This window comes from Branchiostoma lanceolatum, chromosome 6, assembly GCF_035083965.1.
Source record: "Branchiostoma lanceolatum isolate klBraLanc5 chromosome 6, klBraLanc5.hap2, whole genome shotgun sequence".
Classification (NCBI taxonomy): Eukaryota; Metazoa; Chordata; class Leptocardii; order Amphioxiformes; family Branchiostomatidae; genus Branchiostoma; species Branchiostoma lanceolatum.
The window spans coordinates 3,531,970-3,552,136 of record NC_089727.1 but is presented as its reverse complement, the minus strand read 5'-3'; the positions used below and the strand labels follow the sequence as shown (position 1 = coordinate 3,552,136).

The 20,167-nt window shown below is 46.8% G+C and overlaps 1 protein-coding gene across 1 annotated transcript in view; it reads right to left on the bottom strand.

Moving 5' to 3' along the window:
* The window catches only part of LOC136437187 (protocadherin-7-like), a 79,520-nt gene extending 71,077 nt beyond the window's left edge, over window positions 1-8,443 (bottom strand). The window contains exon 1 of the mRNA XM_066431670.1: window positions 4,315-8,443. Coding sequence (XP_066287767.1) covers window positions 4,315-7,200 — 2,886 coding nt within the window. The 5' untranslated portion in view covers window positions 7,201-8,443. The remainder of the gene's footprint in view (window positions 1-4,314) is intronic.
* Between the last annotated feature and the right edge of the window lie 11,724 nt (window positions 8,444-20,167).

Genomic DNA, 20,167 nt, shown 5'->3' with positions numbered 1-20,167 from the left:
ATCATCCTAATTATAATCTGAGGATGTATAATTGCATTTAAGGGCTGTTCGTCATTGACAGGTTCATATGTAAGAGCATGTTAAAATGTATCAGTATCTTTGTAGGCGGTATAATTAGCACACTGTGCGTTCGAGGTCAATCACAGTACAGAGGAAACAGACAACACTCGCATCAACGACTTCCTGCGCTATCATCTACCCAGGATGTTTACAAATTCATTCTTCCCTAAAGCACTGTATAGATTGTGATCAAGGGCAGTAGGTTTTTTTTCATTATTGCAGTCACTATTGCAGGGTGTAGGTGTGTGGTTAGTTATATGTAGTAATAGTAGCAAACCTTTATTTTCCTTGGAAGGCCCTGTCGGCCAGTACATATACATATGTATACATGTCCGTTCTTGCCAGGGGTCCAAGTGGAGGGGGGGTGTCACAGGAAATATCATATGATATTCAGCCAAACAAATTCACTTTGTTCGTTCTCGATTTCAAAAAATTATGCTGTAAAAAAAAAATCAACCAATAAACTGAGTCCGAGAGAAAAGTCTGTAACACAATTTCAGGGAGTGATTATATTCAGCAGTCCTCCCAGTTCTCTGCCTTCTCGTCCTATAGATGAATCAAATGAATTTCTATTTTAAAATGTCTGAGAACAAAGAAGCAAATCCAGGGCTCGAAATCCATTTTTGCAAATAGGTGCACCACATAATGATAAAACAAAGTTGAATGTTAGCAAAACATAATTACAGTTGAATGCTCTTATAATTATAATCAAGAACTCCAATCTGTAATTCTATAGCTACCAATTTTCAGACAAGTAGTGCATCAAAGAAAGTGCAACAAAGGGTTATATTGCTTTTTCTGATACTGTTTTCTAGTGTACTATACCGTAAAATTCCTATTTACGTACGCACCCCTCCTAACGTACGCACCCCTGATTTGGGGACGACATCCTCGTCCACCAGGACCTTTCCGCTCTACGTTACATCGCTCGCGGAAAAGGCCCTGGTAACACGGGGTGGCATCCATGGTTATTGCAGGTCGACGAGACTTGCTCATGAATAATTAATGAGCTAACCCTTATTTGGCACAAACGGCAGTTGTAGCTCATGAATAATTAATGACCTAGCCGTAACACGTAACCTGATTGGTTGATAGCTTCCCAGCGTTCTTTGCGCGTTTGCTTCCGATGAGTGGAAGCAAATGGGTTTTAACCCCTCTGATTGGCTGAAGCTGTTTTGGAGGCTCGACCTGCAATAACCATGGATGCCACCCCGTGTTACCAGGGCCTTTTCCGCGAGCGATGTAACGTAGAGCGGAAAGGTCCTGGTGGACGAGGATGGGGGACGATTGCAGGCTTGACTCAGTGAGTTGAAACGTTCAGGGGAAAAACCCTCCTAACGTACGCACCCCCTCTCCAGCATTTTGGTGGATAGTTAAGAGGTTGACATGAATGATCATCCTTCTGATGATGTTTACCGACTAAAAGGGTTACTGAGAAAATGTTTCTGGGTAGAAATTCAAATATATGTATTATTAAATCTTTATTACTGATTGATTATGTGGTAGAATTCCACACTTCATTTGCAAGAAGATGTACCATACTCTCATGCTGGTATGTGATTTTTCCGAGGAAGAACCCCTCCTAACGTACGCACCCCGACTTTGGCGTCAGCCTGGAGCACCAGCCTGCAACTTGAAAAGTTTAAAAAGTGCGTACGTAAATAGGAATTTTACGGTAGTACCTTTACCCTATAGCCTGCAAAAATATCTAGGTGCACTAGTGCACTCACGATCAAAAATTAGGTGCACAGCTCCAATTTTGGGTGCACACAGGTGCACATGCACCCACTATTTCGAGCCCTGAAATTGGTATGGCCTAACCTACTCCTGTCACATTGTTGTGATGCTAACGTACGACAATGCGAGACAGTCCCACGTACACTGGCTACCACTACCGAATGCAGATAGAGATACAGGAAAGTGTAATAGGAATCAGTCTCGTCCCAGACCAACATTCAATGAAGACTCCAAGAAAAGCGACATAAGCCCTTTCACCACATTTCAGATCGAACCAACGTCCTGTGAGGCCGTAGTCCATTTTCTGATTTCACATCAACTCCAGAGGCTATTTCTCCTCCAACATACATCAGAACATTTGCATCTTCTCCCTTCAAAGGGGCATTTCGCCAGGGCTCAAACCCACTCGCTACCCTTCAATCTTATCTCGGGGACCTTTCATAAGTCCATTCAGCAAACCTCTGGCTTTGAACCTGGCCATTATGCTTGCAGCATGAGTACTTTTACCGTATGTTGTGAATCATAGATAGTAAAAGGGCAAGTACTGCCCGAGGGGGGGGGGGGCAAGGTTAGAGGGGCGGGTAAGGACATGAAATACTTTCCACTGTATTTAGAATTACCTGCGCAAGATAGATTTTGGCTGCAACTATCATTTTCCTTCCTTTTAACTTTTTAAACCATTAAAAACTATTTTTTTTTTCAGGGCTGAGGATTTAGAATGCAACTGTGAACTGTTTAAGGCATGTTTAGGAACAAATAAATGAATTGGTGCCGACAGACATCAGAAATACCTGCACAGCTCCAAACTTACCTACACTAACCTGTATATATAAAGTATGTCCAGCCTGAAATGCTCAACCTTAATACTGTCTACCTCACAAGAAAGAAGTTATTTTTTGTAGTTTAAATTCTCAAGTTATTACAGAAGGTGGTTTTGCTAAATGTGTGGGTCTTGCCTGCGGCGTTGCCATGCTTATATCAGATTAGCTTCACCACTGAAAAGGCATTCAGGTAATGTTATTGTTTCTCTTTCTAATTTAGACTCAATTAGAGAGGATTAAAGGGACGTTTTGCTCATAACAACCAGCAAAAGGCTACAAACATTACAACGATGTCTTGTGGGTGGCAACTAGCACATAGCCGTGGGCCACATGTATTATGCATGCCAAGAAAAGTCGATTGGAATTAGTTCTTTTGTCACAAATAAGCAGTTCAGTATTGTTTTAGTTTCTCTACAGCTTTGATTCACTTGTTTCATCTTCAGCGGATTGTTATGAGAATACAAAAAGACTAGTGGTAGTTAAATGTTCTCACAACAATTGCCAGTAGATGAAAGAAATTCAAACAAAAACCATATACTGTATTGCATACGAGAAAGAACATAGCCTGGGGGTATGAAAAGAATTAGTTGTTTAGCCGTTAAGATGTATCTACCTGTCGGCATAGCATAGACATGATATTGATGAGCTTGTGTAATTACATTGACTCACGCAGGGTGACAAAATAGCTGTCAGCATCAGCAGCATCGCAATGAGAATCCTCTCGGAAATGTTCCCGGCACACCGCATGCGACACCTGATGTGCCGCCGAACTTCCCATGATATAAAACCCGCAATAAAGCCTGTCAGCACGGCAGTCGTCCCGCATCTCTTCACAAGCGCGGGAATCACTCGACGCACATTTACGCCGCTCATAAGGCATGACGTTACACCTTCAGTCGTGAGACAACTGTCAAACGTAGTTCCGAAAGCAGTCAATAACCCTGCGCGGCCGAGGGCCGGGGTTAGGGAAACTGGCACGCACCATTAGATAAACTTCATGCGGACGTCAGACCGGACGGGCCGGACAAAAGGGGGGAAAGTTCCAAGCTGTAAACTGTCAGCATCTGTCAGTGCATCAAAAGTGGATTTTTATGCGGAGTGCTCCTTTGAATTTCATCCTGCTCAATGCAGGAGTGGAGTTGACTTTTAAGTGGAGAAGGGCCAATTTTCCTATACCGTAATGCCCCTCACAACCTACTGACATAACCTACAGGAAGGAAACATTTCTCCCAAGAAATTAGTCTTCCTCTCAACTTACATACATGTAAGCTAAAATCTGACAAAAGCCTGGAAGAAAAAGACTTTCCTTTCATTCTCAAGAGATAAGATTCCCTTCCCTGTCAATCTGTCAAACAGCCTGTTACACCTAAACTTTTAACTTTTAAACTGTGCAGTTCTCTATGGAAAGATACTGAATCACTTTTATACTGAGTACACAAGGCTGACTTTGTCATCGCAAAGGACCCTACCCCCTCTGTTTGCCACACACAACTTAAAGCTGACATTAGGCTAGAAGAAGGAAGGATATTTCCCACAGCACAAGATCTTCCTTCTCTCATGTCTCTGAAGTCCTAAGCTCAAACAAGACTGACAACAGGCCACAAGAAAGGAAGATAATCCTACCAAGGAACCTGTCAGACTACCTGCTACATCTTAGAATGCACAACTCTGAAGGAAGAACAATCATAACTCTTACCTCATCTTCGGACGACGCCTCGTGCCCTTCCTTCCGATCCGGTCCAGATCCTGACTCGTCTGTCTCACTCTCTGCTCCTACCGGCTGTTCCTTCTTGGTGAGGTTCTTAACCTTTGGAGGGTCCTTCTTAAGAAGTTTAGACTCCGAGTCGGGAGGGGAGGTCTCCGTGAGCGAACCTGGACTTGAACTCTCCTGTCCATCAGGCTCTTCCTTGATGATGTCATTGTAGTCCATTTTGTGCGCGGCCTCGTTTACCGTCACCACGATCTCGCGGTGGCTCGTGTTTCTTTTCCTCCCGCTGCCTCTGTTTATAGAGTTCCTCTGCTGCGGGACGGGCTGTTTCTCGGCATTGTTGTATGTTTGCCGTTCGTCCTTGTTTCTGCGCCGGCATTTTAGGATTACCACGACTACGATTGAAACCAGGAGGACGAGAGCGCAGCTCAGCGCAATCACGATGATGATCGGGATGCTGAAGCCGTCATCTTGTGGACGGGTGTTGGCGATGTTGAACCTGTTCCAGTCAGTTACGTTTGCGGGGAGGAGATCCCCACCGATCATGGTAGAACCGTTATAAACAGCATCACTCAGAAAGATGTTGAGGAGGGTGGTGGCCGAAGTGGGCGTGGCACCGTGATCCGTCACCATGATGGTCAAGGTGTACAGCCCCGCCCATTCGGGTCTGATGAGCTTCACTGTCCTGATATCTCCGAGCTCGGAGATGACAAAAATGCCCAAACGGTTGCCGTTAGTGATGGAATACGACAGTTCCCCATTCGGCCCCTCGTCCCAATCCACCGCCTGGATGCTTGTTGCTAGGTAACCGACTGGGGCGGTGAGGGGCACATACACAACATTCTTCCTGTTGTTGGGGAAAGTGATCTCGGGTTTGTTGTCGTTTTCGTCCTGGACAAAGACCCTAACTAGACAGGTGTCAGTCATCTGGGGCACCCCACCATCACGAACTTCAACAATCAACTCGTACTGTCTCACCTGCTCATAGTCCAGCTGGTCCGCTGTGTACAGCACTCCGTTCTCGGGATTTATGGAAAACTTTCCCTCCTCGTTTCCCTGTATGATCCTGTACCGACGCTTGGCGTTCCTTCCAATGTCCATATCGGTGGACACAACAGTCCCTACGGAAGTCCCGACCGCCACAGACTCGGTAATGTAGAACGGATAGGTGGACTCGGAGAAGGCGGGCGCGTTGTCGTTCTTGTCGGTAATCCTGATCGTAACGAGGACGGACCCCATACGGGAGGGGACCCCTCCGTCCCGGGCCACCATGGTGAACTGGATGAACTCCCGGAGTTCCCGGTCGATCACTTCGTTCACGATGATGTTGCCGTTTTCAGGGTCCACGTATACAGTCTGGTCTCCGTCGCTGGCGGAGTAGACGACCTCGCCGTTCGCTCCCTGGTCCGGGTCGGTGGCGGTGGCCGTCCCGACGTACGTGCCGGCCTCGCCTTCCTCCGCCAGCTGAAACTCCAGCCGGTCCGTCCCGAAGTCGGGCGAGTTGTCGTTCACGTCCATGAGGATGATATCGAAGGATTTGTAGGACACCCGCGGCGGGCGCCCGTCGTCCTTCGCTATAACGGTGACGTTATACGTCGGTAGCGTCTCTCTGTCTACTTTGGACGACGTGACAATCAGGAACTGTCCGTCGCCCTGCGGCACAGACTGGAGTTTGAAGTGTTTATTCGCGCCGTCTAGCGTCACGTTCACCCGTCCGTTCCGCCCACCGTCTCGGTCTGAAACAGTGAGATACGCCAGAAACGTCTCAACCGGCGCGTCTTCGGAGAGATACACCGGGCCCTCGGACGAGGTGACAAAGTTCAGGGTCACCAGAGGCGCGTTGTCGTTCCTATCGCCGACATTGACAAGGACCGTTGCGAAGGTTGGCGCGGAGTTGACGCCCCTGTCGCGGGCCTGCACCGTCAGCTGGTAAACTTTACCCGCCGCCGACTCCCGGTCTAGCGGAGAGTTTATCGTCACCCTGCCCGTTATCGGGTCCAGAGAGAACAGAGCGAGGAGAGAGTCCGACATGGAGTTGCTGAAAGAATACACAACTTCTCCGTTCGTACCTTCGTCAGGATCGGTGGCGTTCAGATCCAGCACAAGCGTCCCGACAGGCGTGTTTTCCATAATGTCTACAGAGTAGCTTTCCTCTTCAAAGACCGGGCTGTTGTCGTTGGTGTCGAGGATGTTGACGTTCAGGACCTGGCTGTCGTAGCGCCGCGGGTTGCCGCCGTCGAAAGCGGTGAGGACGAGCCTGTAGAAGGCGCGCGCCTCCCGATCCAAGGCCTGTGCAACCACCAGTTCCACGTTCTTAGAACCGTCCACGCCGTCAAAGATGTTTATATCGAAGGGTGCGTGGTTGGCTGAAGCCTGTAAGGTGTAGGTCTGGACGGAGAACCTTTCCGAGTCCAGGTCCGTAGCGCTGTCGAGCGGCACGCGGGTGTTGACGGCGGTCGCCTCCGAGAGATCTAGTGTGACCACGTTGCTGCGGAAGCGCGGCGTGTTGTCGTTCTGGTCCTCCACCGTTATCCGCACCTGGATCAGCTGGAAGAATTGTTTGGGCAGCATGGCCACCTCCAGCCCGACCTCGCACACCTGCGCCCGCGGGCACAGCACGTCCCGGTCGATCCGCCCGTCCGTCGACAGCACCCCGGTCACCTCGTCCACCGTCACCCGCGACTGCGACGAGTTCGACAGGATGGCGAAAGTCCGCGGGGTAGCGGCGCCCACCACCCCTAAGTCCCGCGCCAGGTTCCCGATGTAAGTGTTCGGCGGCTCCTCTTCGAGGACCGAGTATCTCACTTCGGTCCCGCACACGCCAACCGTGAGAACGCACAGCACGAGAAACCACAGACTCGACGTCCGCGCCATTGTGGTCTCGTAAGATAAAACAACACTTTCACTCGGTCAGAAAAACACGGTTTTGCGGACCCAGATTTCACTCCGTTTTTTCTCAAAACAAAGTGGCCAGCTGGACCCGTCCCTCTATAAACAGTCGAGCCTCCCGCTACAATAGCTCACGTCTGAGGAGTAAATCTTCACCAAGCTAAGCTTTCCGTAACGTGAATGCTTCCTACCCGGTAATGCTAGCTAGCTCTGAATGGACCTGTTTCCCCGCATCAAAAGCGTTACATACTACAACATACCTTGCCGTGACGAGCGTTTTATAAAGCGTGCGTCGCCAGGAAAGCAAAGCTAGGCAAGCCCGGACGCACCGACAACCCGTTCCAATCGGTTCCACACTGATAGCGTGCTCACCGTGCTGACGACTGATAACGACAGCGCTGAATGGGGAGACAATTTATCTCGCCGTGTACTCCTGTCCCACCGGTATGTGGGATTGCCTGGCCGCTGGCGAGAGGTGAACACGCATATCCTCACATCTGACTCACGGGCTCCCGGTTAGTAGAAAGAGCTCGAAAAAAAAGCGAAGCGGCGCGGTTTTTAATGTCGTGGTTCTTTCCGCAGGCGAACTTTCAGAAGCGGCCGGCTTTCCACCTTTGGTAACAAACCGACTGAAGGAGATATTATTAGAGGAAGAAATCCAAACGCGTGGTAACCTCCTTCAAGAAAACCCGCACGTCTTGAATGAATCTTCACTCGCACACGAAGAAATCCCCAAGAAAGACGTCCGAAAACAGATGACAACGTTACGTCCCCTCCAAGAAAGAAGTCCTCGACGAAATCCTCGGCGGTAGTCCAACAACGTCTTGAGGTCGAGCCTGGTGTATGTAAGAAAAACACACACTAACAGTAACAGTCCCCAGGCAAGCGCGAGCTAGCGCGGAGCAGAGTAGAGACGCGTCCGACCGCTATGAAGTGGTCACGAGAACTGAGCGCGGCAGGCGGTGGAGCGGGGGGCGGAGCTTGGGATGTCCCGCGGCCCCCGCGGCGTGGAGAGCTGCCTTAATTAAATCTATCTTTCACACGTTGGTAGCTATCCGTCACCACTCTGGGCCGGGCTTCCCCGCGACTCGAGACAACCGTATGCAAACCTTCCCGCAGAATTACAGACTAGACCAATGCGCAAGTACAAGGGTGGGGTGAGAGGATCTTGTCATGACTTCAGATATCAACTCAGCCCTTAATGCTTTTAGAAGACCCATCCATGTCATAATCAAGTGTCGGGGCGTGCCCTTGTAAGATGCTAATTGATTCCTAACATCTGATACGGGCACGATCTTTATTTTCAGGTGATGATATTGTACACAATTTGTAGTGTTGAAGATGGTGATTATCATTGCACTGGGGCGATGCATTTTCCAGATGGGGGTACATGTATGTGTGTATCAAATAAGGTGCGGTTTTCGCTCATTTGCTGCAACAACCTGCTCAAGGGTGCGTGGTCCCTAGAGGGCGCTGTTAACATCACAAGCAGTGGCGAGAGTAGACTGTTCCGAGCTGGGTAAAATAAAAATCGATCGTGTAGTGTTCGCCGGGCTTTGATCGGCGGAACACAAGTAACGAGCACAGCTCCGCAATTTGCGCGACATTTGGAGGCGGGCAAGCCGCCGAGCGTCGCGATGTGCTGCGACGGGCGGGACCGGGCTTCAGATCGCGCCGAGGGGCCACGGGTTCACCCGCTGGGCTCTGAAACTGGAGTCTCGGGGTCGTGTCGGGTTGGAGCCCGCCATCGGGATGCGTTCCGCTCGGACGTGTCTGGCCCGACTTCACTCCCTTATCTTAACTCCGAAAGTAATTACACTTCATTATCGCCACAGCAGCGGTAAAAACGCAGGTAATTAACAATCTCCCGGCCAGATATGGGAAAGTTTAGGCCCCAGTGAGGCGGTTAAAGACGCTTCTACTAGCCGCGCGTCGCACGGTCGGCTGACTCTCTGGTCTCTCTTTGCTCAGGCGGTCGTTCAGACCCTCGGCAAAGTTTACACTCCAGCGGCGCGTGGTCTGAGTAAACCGAGCTTTGAACTCCAAAGTCCTGAAAATAGAACACAACAGAGAGAGCAGAGCGGTGGGGTCTTGGCTTTTGGCAGGGAGATCGACAGATAGTTGGCTGAGAAATCTGTCTGAAATTCAACCTCTGTAGTCGTCGGTGATCCAGAAAGACGGGCGAGCGACAGGGTCCTGGCTTTGGGCTAGGGAGCGACGGGATGCTAACTGGAAAATTTGTAGGAATATGGAACCCCGTGTTCTTACGATATGAAAAACAAAGACTAGAGAGCTTGAGACATGCACTGACTTTTCGCATAAGGCATCTCCAAAGACATATTAGCTATGAACTGTGTCCGAAAATTAAGCTTTTTATGCTTCTACAGTTCAGAGATCGGACGAGAGAGAGAGATAATGCCTTCTCTTTTGTCTAAGGATTGACTGAGCTACTGTTGACGAGAAAATTTGTCCGAAAATGGATCCTTGTATGTTTTGTATTCTTTTGAGATTATCAACACTCAAGAATATGAGAACATGCGGCACGGCCTATGTTCTAGGGCAGGAGCACCGACAACGATGTCTGTATCATTGAAGATTTGTCCGAAAATCAAATTCTGTCTGCTTCTCAGATCTCTAAGAAAAGACTTATTTCTAGAGCCACGGCACACTCTCCGTCTAACGCACGCAGCCTACTGGAAGATTGAAAAGCGTTTTTCCAGACGATCACGATATGCCCCGCCTGCTCCGCTCCCCAAGTGCGCTGGTGGAAATTTATGGCGCGGACGGAACCCGGGGAGCGTCTGCCCGACCTTCGCCCTGTGCCCCCACTTCACTCGATATTAGGCTAACTCCCGAGAAGCCTCCGGAACACAACAAGCGGTAAAAGCGGCATTTTTCATACACTTCGGCTGGATCTGTCTATAAATATTTATCGCCGATCCCGACACAAAGCGCGCGCGCACCGGGAGCGTACAAATGAAAGGAAGAAAAAAAGACTCGCTCGTCTCGGCGACGGTCTATCACTAGTCTATCACCAAACGATCAGTCTCCGCTGTATTGTGCCGTCCTCCGTGCAGAAAAAAAGCCTGTCTGGGTGCTCTGAGTATGACTGATGCGTTGCTTATGCTGCGAACGCTCCTGTCTGGCCGCTCGGCGCGCTCATACGTGCACATTATCCTGATCGCGGCCCGATGTAATAACAGGCGGGCGGACCGACGCCGGGTCAGGATGGCGCGGACGTGGAGGGCGCGATATTGGAAGGCCCGCATGTATCATGTACTCCGTGTAATGCCCTAGCCTGGAGTCCAGCTTTATTTGCTTTCCGTTCGCTACCCAAGCTCCGCTCCTCCATACGCCAATAAAGGGCTCATTGCCATATTATCGTGTTTCTCTAATTTTGGTCATTGTTTACCATTCCTCTACTTCAGTCATTGTCATTCGCTACCCAGTGACTGTTCGCTACCCAAGCTCCACTCCTTGCCAATATTTATCGTTGGCGAGGAGCGGAGCTTGGGTAGCGAACGGAAAGCTGATAAGGCTGGACTCCAGGCTAGTAATGCCCAGCCACTTCATGATATAGCAAGGAGAAACCATCACGATCTAACACACGCTGCGGCGCCAAATATAATACACTACCAAATGTACCCCTATGAAGATGAACGTCGCTTTATCGTGAATTGTTCACAATATGAGTTACATACATGTACACTCAAAATCTAAGCTGTTCAGCTTTCTTTCTGCTTGTTCAAAAGAATTTAATACATTCTATTCTATAGATAAATTCAATCATTCTAGGAGGAGATCATTCTTATTGTGTACAGCCAACAGGTAAATGTATCAAAGAATGTTTAGACCTTAGAACCATTAATCACAACATGTTGATTTATTCCTATACCTTTACCTAGGTTTATTCATTTGTTTCCACTCGTTTCCTTGCTAGTGTTGATGGAGAAGACCTTACGAAAGTAGCTGTACTTTTGTTGTGTCAACAAAGATTTATAATGCCCGGGCAATTCATGATGTCATCATTACGGGGACAATCACGATTCGACACACGGTGTGAGCGCCAAATGCACCTCTGTCTACTGATATGTTACGCAGCTAGACATTGGTGACAAATTCATTCATGGATACTCCCAAGCAGATGTTAGGCAGTAATGTAAAAAGGACGTTCTTCAGTGCCTGGTTGCCCCGTTCTGAAGGTTCTTGTGCCTAACCGCGAATTCAAAATACCACAAAACCCCATAGTCTCTACCAGGCTCCACAGGACCCTATGTCGAAAAGTGTACTCCCTGGCCAGCTAACTCCTCTGGTATGTTATCTGTCTATTTGGCGAATTTCTACTATTTCTCCAGCGACCTGTGGAGCCTGGTAGAAGCTAGAAAACCCTCAGCGTTCCTCCTACCGCGAAATAAAACCACCGCGAAAGTAATGCATCCGAGCAGTGTTGTGGTGCGATGTCATGCTGTGCTCTGAGCGATCCTCATCATTAACCAGGGGTGAAAATATGACAGTCTAGTCGTAACCCATTTTAAAGACCCCGCGTTCTTTGTCTCCTGCAATTATCAAAGAAAGGCTCGATGAAATGATCGCATGCGGAGGCATCTAACTCGGTCAATGAGATCATTCTATCGGCACAAAGTTGATCAAAACCGGTAGTCAGAGACAGTTGGAGAAAGTGAGGGAAACAAAAGACTCGGTCCCGCGATGTCCAGTCGAGCAGAACGTCCGGCTCCGGAGAGTCTATGCGGTTAGACTCATCACAGACTCCGTGGGTCGTCGGATTACTCCAGTCACTTTATATTTTGGGAAAAACACAGAAAAATCTTAATCGTCAATAGATATAATTATTTACGTCAAAAATCTCAATAATTATACAATTTTGGCAGCCAGCACGTAACTATCAGCCACCGCTTTACCGGCGAGATGGTTACGGGGTGGCTGATGGTTACGGGCTGGCTACAAAAGGTGTATTATTTAGCCCCCAAAAAAGCCGGTTCAGAGCCTGCTATGGAGGCTAAGGGACGTTCATGAAAACATCTTTTCATACTCGTTTTGTACATCTGTCAAGTTTAGCGTTTTCGTTCGACTTGACGCCGCGCCTTTCATCTGCTTGAATGAACAAGGCTATCCAATGACATATCAAGCTAAGTCCCATCAGACAGCGTGCAAAATCTAATTGTATCTCATCTGAATCTTCAAACAGTTGCTAATTCTAGCTTATTTGGTGCGCCACAAAAAGACGTCCAAAATACTTGAGCCAACGCCTACTTGGATATTACCCTATTTGATCACCACCACAACAACAACAACAAAATCGATCTTAATTATGATGAATCATTATCTTTTTTTCTTATCAACTAATCCCCAGGAGATCGCAGAGGCAGCAAGCAACAACTTAAAATGTAAATCAAGTTTTCATCTGATCCGATCCTCTACGATCCTAAACAAATCTGTTCATACAGATATGCTTGCAGACGGGTAGCCTCCATTTCAGACTCCATCCGGCTGTTTTCTTTTTCAAGTTACAGTTTTATCATCACATTTTTTCCCGGCCAGCAAGAAGAAAAAAAAACGCAATAACTGTAACTAGGAAGGAGTCTGGAACGGAGGCTAGCAGTCGGGCTTGTTTTGAGCGTATTTGCCGATGTTTTTGTACATTTTTCTGGAAACTACGCGCTTTTCACAGATCATTCTATCCGCACAAAAACGGTAGGCGAAGACAGTGGGGAAAGTAAGGGAAACAGAACACTCGGTCTCGCGATGTCCATAACGTACAAAACGCCACCAAATGCGTTCAAAACAAGCTTGTCACCGCTACATCTGCTTGGAGACCACAAAGCTCTATCTCCCACGCTAAATTCCCACCACTCGGTCCCGTTGCTATGCGACCGCACGGAATCCCGGTCAGGACGGACACGGACTCCGATCCCAGCAGATAGCGAGCGGCACACCGAGAAATCACCCGCGGTAAATTTGCAGCTCCGCTACACTCGCTTGTGGGCATTTTATCTGATCACACACTTGAAACGGGCGCCTGGCCGAGGTTGGGGAGAGTCTACAAGGCAGTAGACAAGCTAGACCGTCCCCTTTATCATATTTACATGCCTTTCCACCAGCTTACACATGTCGCGACGTCTTCCTAGTCCCAGGAAGACAGATGGATGGAAGTAAGTGAGTAAGAAAGAAAAGAAGACAGAAAGAATAGACATAGAGGTAAACAGATCATTGAATAGAGAGATAGGTGGATGGATGCTACAAGCTAGACTACCCCCTTTATCATATTTACATGCATTTCCACCAGCTTACACTTGTCGCGACGTCTTCCTAGTCGCAGGAAGAAATACAGGCAGAAATAAGTAAATAGGCAAAGTAAGAAAGAAGGAAGGAAGGACAGAAAGAATAGACATAGAGGTAAACAGATTGATGAATAGATAAATAGGTGGATGGATGGATGGATGGATGGATAGACGGATGGATAGATGCACAGAAAGGACGAAAAAGATAAATCGTAGATAGATTGATGAATGGATGGATGGATGAATAGAACGATAAGAAAGAATAGATAAGGAAGTAAAGGAAGAAAGAAAGTTTAACGTACGGAAAAAAGGCAGTGCTTTTGCGAATATCCATTTGGTGCAGGTGCCCATGAATGATTTCATACCGCACGCAGTAAAAGTAAAAGCCTGAAACACGTCTGAGACCCTGAATGGCAACACCCTATAAATCATGGATAGATAATAGATAGATAAGAAAGAATAGACTGGTAAATGGATAGACGGATGTATAGATAGATAGAGAGATAGACAGATGGATAGATAGATAGACGGATGTATAGATAGATAGATAGATAGATAGATAGATAGATAGATAGATAGATAGATAGATAGATAGATAGATAGATAGATAGATAGATAGATAGATAGATAGATAGATAGATAGATAGATAGATAGATAGATAGATAGATAAAAATGCATATGATGAATCATAAAAGATAGATGGGTATACATCTAGCAAGAGAAAGATAGAAATCCAAAGAGAAAAATGGAGAAAGAAAGAAAGAAAAATAAGTGTTTTTTTACGAATATTCCTTTAGTAGAATCTACAGGTGGCCATGAATGATTTCATTCCGCAGTAAAACTACAAGCCCGAAACACGTCTGAGACCCTGAATAGCAACACCCTGCGGATGGCGGCTGAGTGCGATGGACCGCCAGGTCAACCCTTTCCACTTAGTGTAGAACTGATACACGCCCGCTCGGGGAGGTGAGACAATTTTGCGACATTGTAGCGGGCTGGTTTCCCGCGCTTTTCCCGGCGGGCACTCAGGAGGAGATTTTGGCGCGAAACTAGCGCTCGTGCTGGTGTGAAAGTGGACGATCATCACCCCTTGCGGACAGGTACTGGTGAGAAAAATCACGCTCTTAGGTGGAAATGGTGTTTCCAGACTCGCATGGGGAAACCTGGTGACGTTTTAGAATGGATGGTGATCAGATAACTTCCGGTTGGAGTTTGGTCCCCACTGACGCATTAGGAAAGCCCGTGGGTGTCGCCAGAGCGCCAGGAGAAACGTGAAAACACGATAGGCACGGATCTACCTGGGAAAATCCGCTAAATGAAACAATTGGTCGATTCTTCTATCCGAGTGCTGGTTAGTGATTCACTTTCGCATGTAGCCTGGGTATCATCCTCCTTACCACTGGCTTCTACTTCTACTACTATAAAGAGAGGAGGAGACAGCGGTAACTACGGAGGATGGTACCCAGGCTACCTCATCAGTGAATAGCAGATGTCTATGTGCCATATGTGTCATCAACCGAAATAAACAGTGCTGCAAAGAAATGTGATCTGGAATGAAGTTATTCAGCGATGCATTTTTCTCGCGTTTTATCGATTTTATTCAACCATTTAACGCAGCAGATTTTAAGGCCAAATTTCCAAGCAGATGTTAATAGGCAATTAACTTAAAATATTAACGTTTCTCAAGCTCGCGGTTCCATGGCTCGTCACCGCTGCTACAACGGAGAGCTTGAGAAAGGTTACGATATTTCCTTTTTACATCTGCTTATAGATGAGTTCAGACCTGGATGTGAGAATCGCTCATACTTGTGAACACACGAGCCCACCTCCCACGGGCATTGTTGGTTGTCAATTAATTTGTACATCAAATTTTCCACCGTCTGTGTCCTTATCTATTGTATTAAAGCTTACCGAAATTACCGTCACAAGGAAGAGGGAAAGTAACCATAAAAATTGGAAGGGAATAATTTCGCCCTCAAAACCTGTTATACGTTCAGGCATAGCAAAATGTCGACCCCACCGAAAGTACTCTCATATGCATGCTGTTCCGGTGATGATGATAATCAATAGTAGCCAAAACAACTTAATAAAAAGGACGATTAAACGAATGACCTTTTTATCGTGCACCTACACGGGAATAAAACACCGTATAAAACGCTTACCAACAAGGTTTTGATTAGACATACAGTATAATCATTGTCAAGTTGAAAGTTCATTTGCAAGTTTGCATATAGGCGCGTGTTTCTCAGACCTCTATTGAAAGTTTGACTCTCTCTATGACAAGTTTGAATGCATATATTAGGCGTGTCTCAGGCTTCACTAGTGACAAGGTTACTTCGCGTTCGCCTAAGAAAACTGGCAGCAATCTGTTAGCCTCTACCAGGCTCCGCGCGATCGCTCGGAAAATAGTAGAAATCGGCCAAAAAGTGAATTATATTATGGCAGGGGTAGTCCGCTATACAGTGAAGCTCAATTTTGAGCTCAATTCACTCTTGCCGATTTCTACTATTTTCCCAGCGATCCCGCGGAGCCTGGTAGAGGCTAGCAATCTGTGACACCCAGCCACAGCTTGTGCTGTAGCTCAAGGCGACTCCCGTGTTGTTGTATCCCTGCAGGGTGAACGGACAACTGCACACACCGATAGGGGAGACGGGCTCGCACCTCCCGCGGATCGGCATGAATAACAAGCACACCCCCGGAGCTACCGCAGTCCGTATCTTGTCCTTGGCGTAGGTTTCAATGTTGTTTGCCTCTCACGCTAGCCTGGAGTCCAGCCTTGTAAGCTTTGGTGCGCTCGGGCGGTTAGTGGACGTTGGGAGCGCGCAGGCCAAAGCTAGCAAGGCTGGACTCCAGGCTACTTTTACGCGAGCGAATAGTGAAGAAGCAAGAACGCTCTAAGCAGAGGTATTACCGTGATTTGGTGCGTCGGTGTGTTCTTTGGTGCTTTTACGCCACTTTAATACGTGATGCTATTTTCTTACTAGCCTCTATCAGGCTCCACGAGTAGCCAAACAGACAGATAGCATACTGGCAGAGGAATGGCTGGCCATGGAGTAAAGTTTGCGACCTACTATTTTCCATCCTGTGGATCCTGGTAGAGGCTTTTTTCTTTACACTGGACGTATCAGCTTGTAGATTTTAAAAAAGAAGCAGCGAAAGATGCGACAAAAATATAATAGGAAGTGAAAAGGAACTAGTAAAACCAGTAGCCAACGCAACTCTACTTGAGCCCAGCTGAAACACACCGCTTTACGAGTACCATCCAATAACACTTTTTACGGCCCTGTGTAGAAAAACAAATCATCAAGAAACTTCCTCAGCACAAGTCGTGGGAAAACGGAAAAGCGACGAATGACAAGCATGTGTTGTTTTGTCTGGGAACACATTTTAAATTGTACTTTGTGTCTCCTTAGTCCTACAAACGACTCATCTCTTCTTTGCAGAGAAGTCCATACAACTTTTATCATCCAATAACATTTTTTCTGCCACTCTGGGTGTGAACAAGGAGGTTTAAAATCTGCTGTGAAAACAAAACATTTAGCTTATTAGCAAATACGTGAGAAGCAAGAAAAGCGAATGTCCGAAGCATGTGTTTTTTGTCTGAAATCATTCATGGGCTACCCGTTTTAGGTGGTACTATCTTTCTCTTACTTTAACATTGTTTACTGAGACTCATAAAATGATTCAAACCATCGCTTTGTATACATGTAGATACCTCCTACCAATGAGGTTTTATCTACCAAGGAGGTTTTATCTACCAAGGAGAATTTATCTAGATAACGTTACATAACAATGATCATCATGTATCTGATATCCTTGATCTGATAAGTGATCAGTTCTATACGACGTTGAAGCCTGAGGTCGCACGTACGTGAGAATCAGGAAAAGGCGGCGAATGTGAAGCATGTGTTGTGTTGTTTTATTGTCCTGCTGCGCGCTGGGCGGGACAGACAAACCGGTGTGAAAATGTCGCCATCTGGTCGCGAAGCCCTAAAATAAACAACCGCCCTGTGTAAGCCGCTAATCGAGGCGATAAATTGGGGCTTAATGACCTAGATCGGAAATTAATGATGGCTGAGTCTATTAACGGATAATCCTGCAGTCTGGGCCACTTGGCGAGTAGGTGTAAAGGCGTGTGAATGGAGAGTCGGGTAAATAATCTTATCTCGAAGTAGATGTGCGATGGCTTGTTTTTGTTCTGAATATGCGGATGTTTTTGCAACGTTGCGAACGTCTTTCTGGTGGAGGCGTTTTGACTTCTAAGTGAGTTCTGACGCAAAACCACAAAAGGGGCCTGCTGCGAAACGCCGTGTAAACACGCCCAAAACAAGTCGGAGGTTGAGGTTAAGACTTTGTTGTTGTACGCCTTTTTGCGCGTTTTGCCGTCTTCAAAGCCTTCATTAGGGCAGTTAGAGAAGAAAGACCTGAAAGATGTCCAAACCGCACATGAAAGAAGTGCAAAAGCAGGCTGAAATCACATATTTACGTGGAGGTGATGAGACCTTATTACATCTGTGCCCAACTTAGCCTGAATTCAATCAAGCTCCTGTAACGGCTCGCCGCCCTGTAACCGCCTCCGTGGGGAGGGCAGGGAAACCCCCGGACAGCTGGAGTTTGCGTTATACAGACTATGCCCAACTGAGACACGTAACGTTACAGGTCACAAAGACATTGTAACGAAGGTAGATTGCACCCTGATACATTGTAGAAGCTATATATAATGTATGCATGTGTTTGTACCTTGTATATTACGTATGCGGGTAGGCATACGCTTTGATCTCCTTTAGATCTTGTATGTATTATATGCCCTTCCTTGTTAACACTAGAAGTGTTAACCAGCCTCATTATGTGTCTGCCAAGACTGATATGCAAGACAATTGGGCTTGCTGGAAGACACCGTCTCACGTACAAGTGTAAGATATTACAAGTCTGGCTAATTAATAACAAAGGAATATTCGTAATCTGTTTAGTGAGAGATAAAGAGGCCTAGAGTCGAGAGTAGTGAGTCAGTCAGAGAACCGAGTCAGTACGAACGCCGTTCTGTGTGTAAGCAAGGAGCCAGGAGGTTATAGGGCCTCTATAACCTCCTTGGCGTAAGTACCTGTGGAATGTTTCCCGACTATGAACCAGCGCCTGTCTATGTGCCGAACTTCCTGGTAAGTGAGTCTGTTAAAAGTACACAACGCAATGTCCGAATGTATGTAATGTCCTAGGAAATTCCCAGTGCCGACTGATGTTCTCGTGATTGTGTAAACTTGTGCCTATTGTTTGCACTTGACAATAAATATCATTCCCGAGCACAGAATCCAGTATCGAACCGTCTTTGCTTATTATACTTGTAGTAGTATAAATATAGCGTATGGGTCAAATTGTTACAACTGGTGCCGTGACCAGGATTCTGTTAACTCGGAGTGGTAATTATTCTGACTGTAACTATGCACACGTTCATGCTTAGTTCTGTTGATTGTATTGTAGTCGTTCTAACATGTTTGGATCTGTTTATGATTTTGAATTGTACTGTTCTGTTGTTGGCGATGTGCAAGGTTTAATTGTTATTGGCATGTGTCAAGGTTGTTTGTTGACTGGCGTGCGGCCGGTTTTAGTTTTAAAAGTTCCAAAAGAGGGGGACTGGTGTGTCGTTGACTGTTGTTCGTCACGTGGTAAATTGACTTTGTGATTTTGTCTTGATAATGTTGTTAGTTGGAAGGTTAAAACTTGTCCTGCGCTAGGTTCAGACATTCTTCCTAGATCCGCCTGTAAACTGAAATGCCAAGGTGGATTTGTGTTGCAACCTTGTCTAAAGTTGTGAAGTGAGTCTGTCCGCTTTCCATTGAAGTTTGTTCCAAGAATCTCTTTTTGTGATATGGTTGATATTGTTTTACACAGTGTAAGGCTTTCATATCGTATGAGTGGAAAGTTTTGAGGTTTGTTCTTGGTTGCTTTGAATTGGGAGAAACTGGGTCTATGTATTCTTTCCACCTCGATTACATAAATGTTACCTATTGTTTGTATGCATGCTTGTTGTTGTATTCGGGTAATCTCCGGTCTGTTGTTTTGGCCGTTTCAATGACATATGTATTTGTGAAGGTCGCACAAGTGTGCATATAGGCGAGACTGGTTTTGTGTTGCGTCTGTAAACTTAGCTGCTGTCAAGCGATCCACGCAAGTCCTCTGTTCTTGTCGCCTAGTTAGCTTCGCGTAGGGTTAGGACTATGCCTATGGAAATGGGAGGAAAGTGTGTTCTGGGTGGCCAAACCTACCCGGGTTGGGGCATGACGTTGATGTTGTCTGCGCCTGACGCCGGTGTAGGGGCACCGACACCAAGGTCCGTCCCAAACCCGTGCCGAATCTCGGGAGCCGATGAGGGACAGTATAGATGTTTGGTGGATTTGTTGTGGCAAACAGTGAAGGAAATACAACGGACACACCAGCTGCAAATTGCACACTTGCGTCGACAGTTCAACGAGTCCATTATAAGTCTTCAGGAAAGTTTTGTTAGAAGTTGTACCTCACAAGTTGGTGGTGGGACCGTCAAGTCTCCACGGACTCATCCTTGTGTTCTGTGCCACAAACTTGGACATTGGAAACGAAGATGTTATCTAAATAAAGAAAATGTCAGTAAGGGGAGACCCGATCATGTTAGACGTAGTAG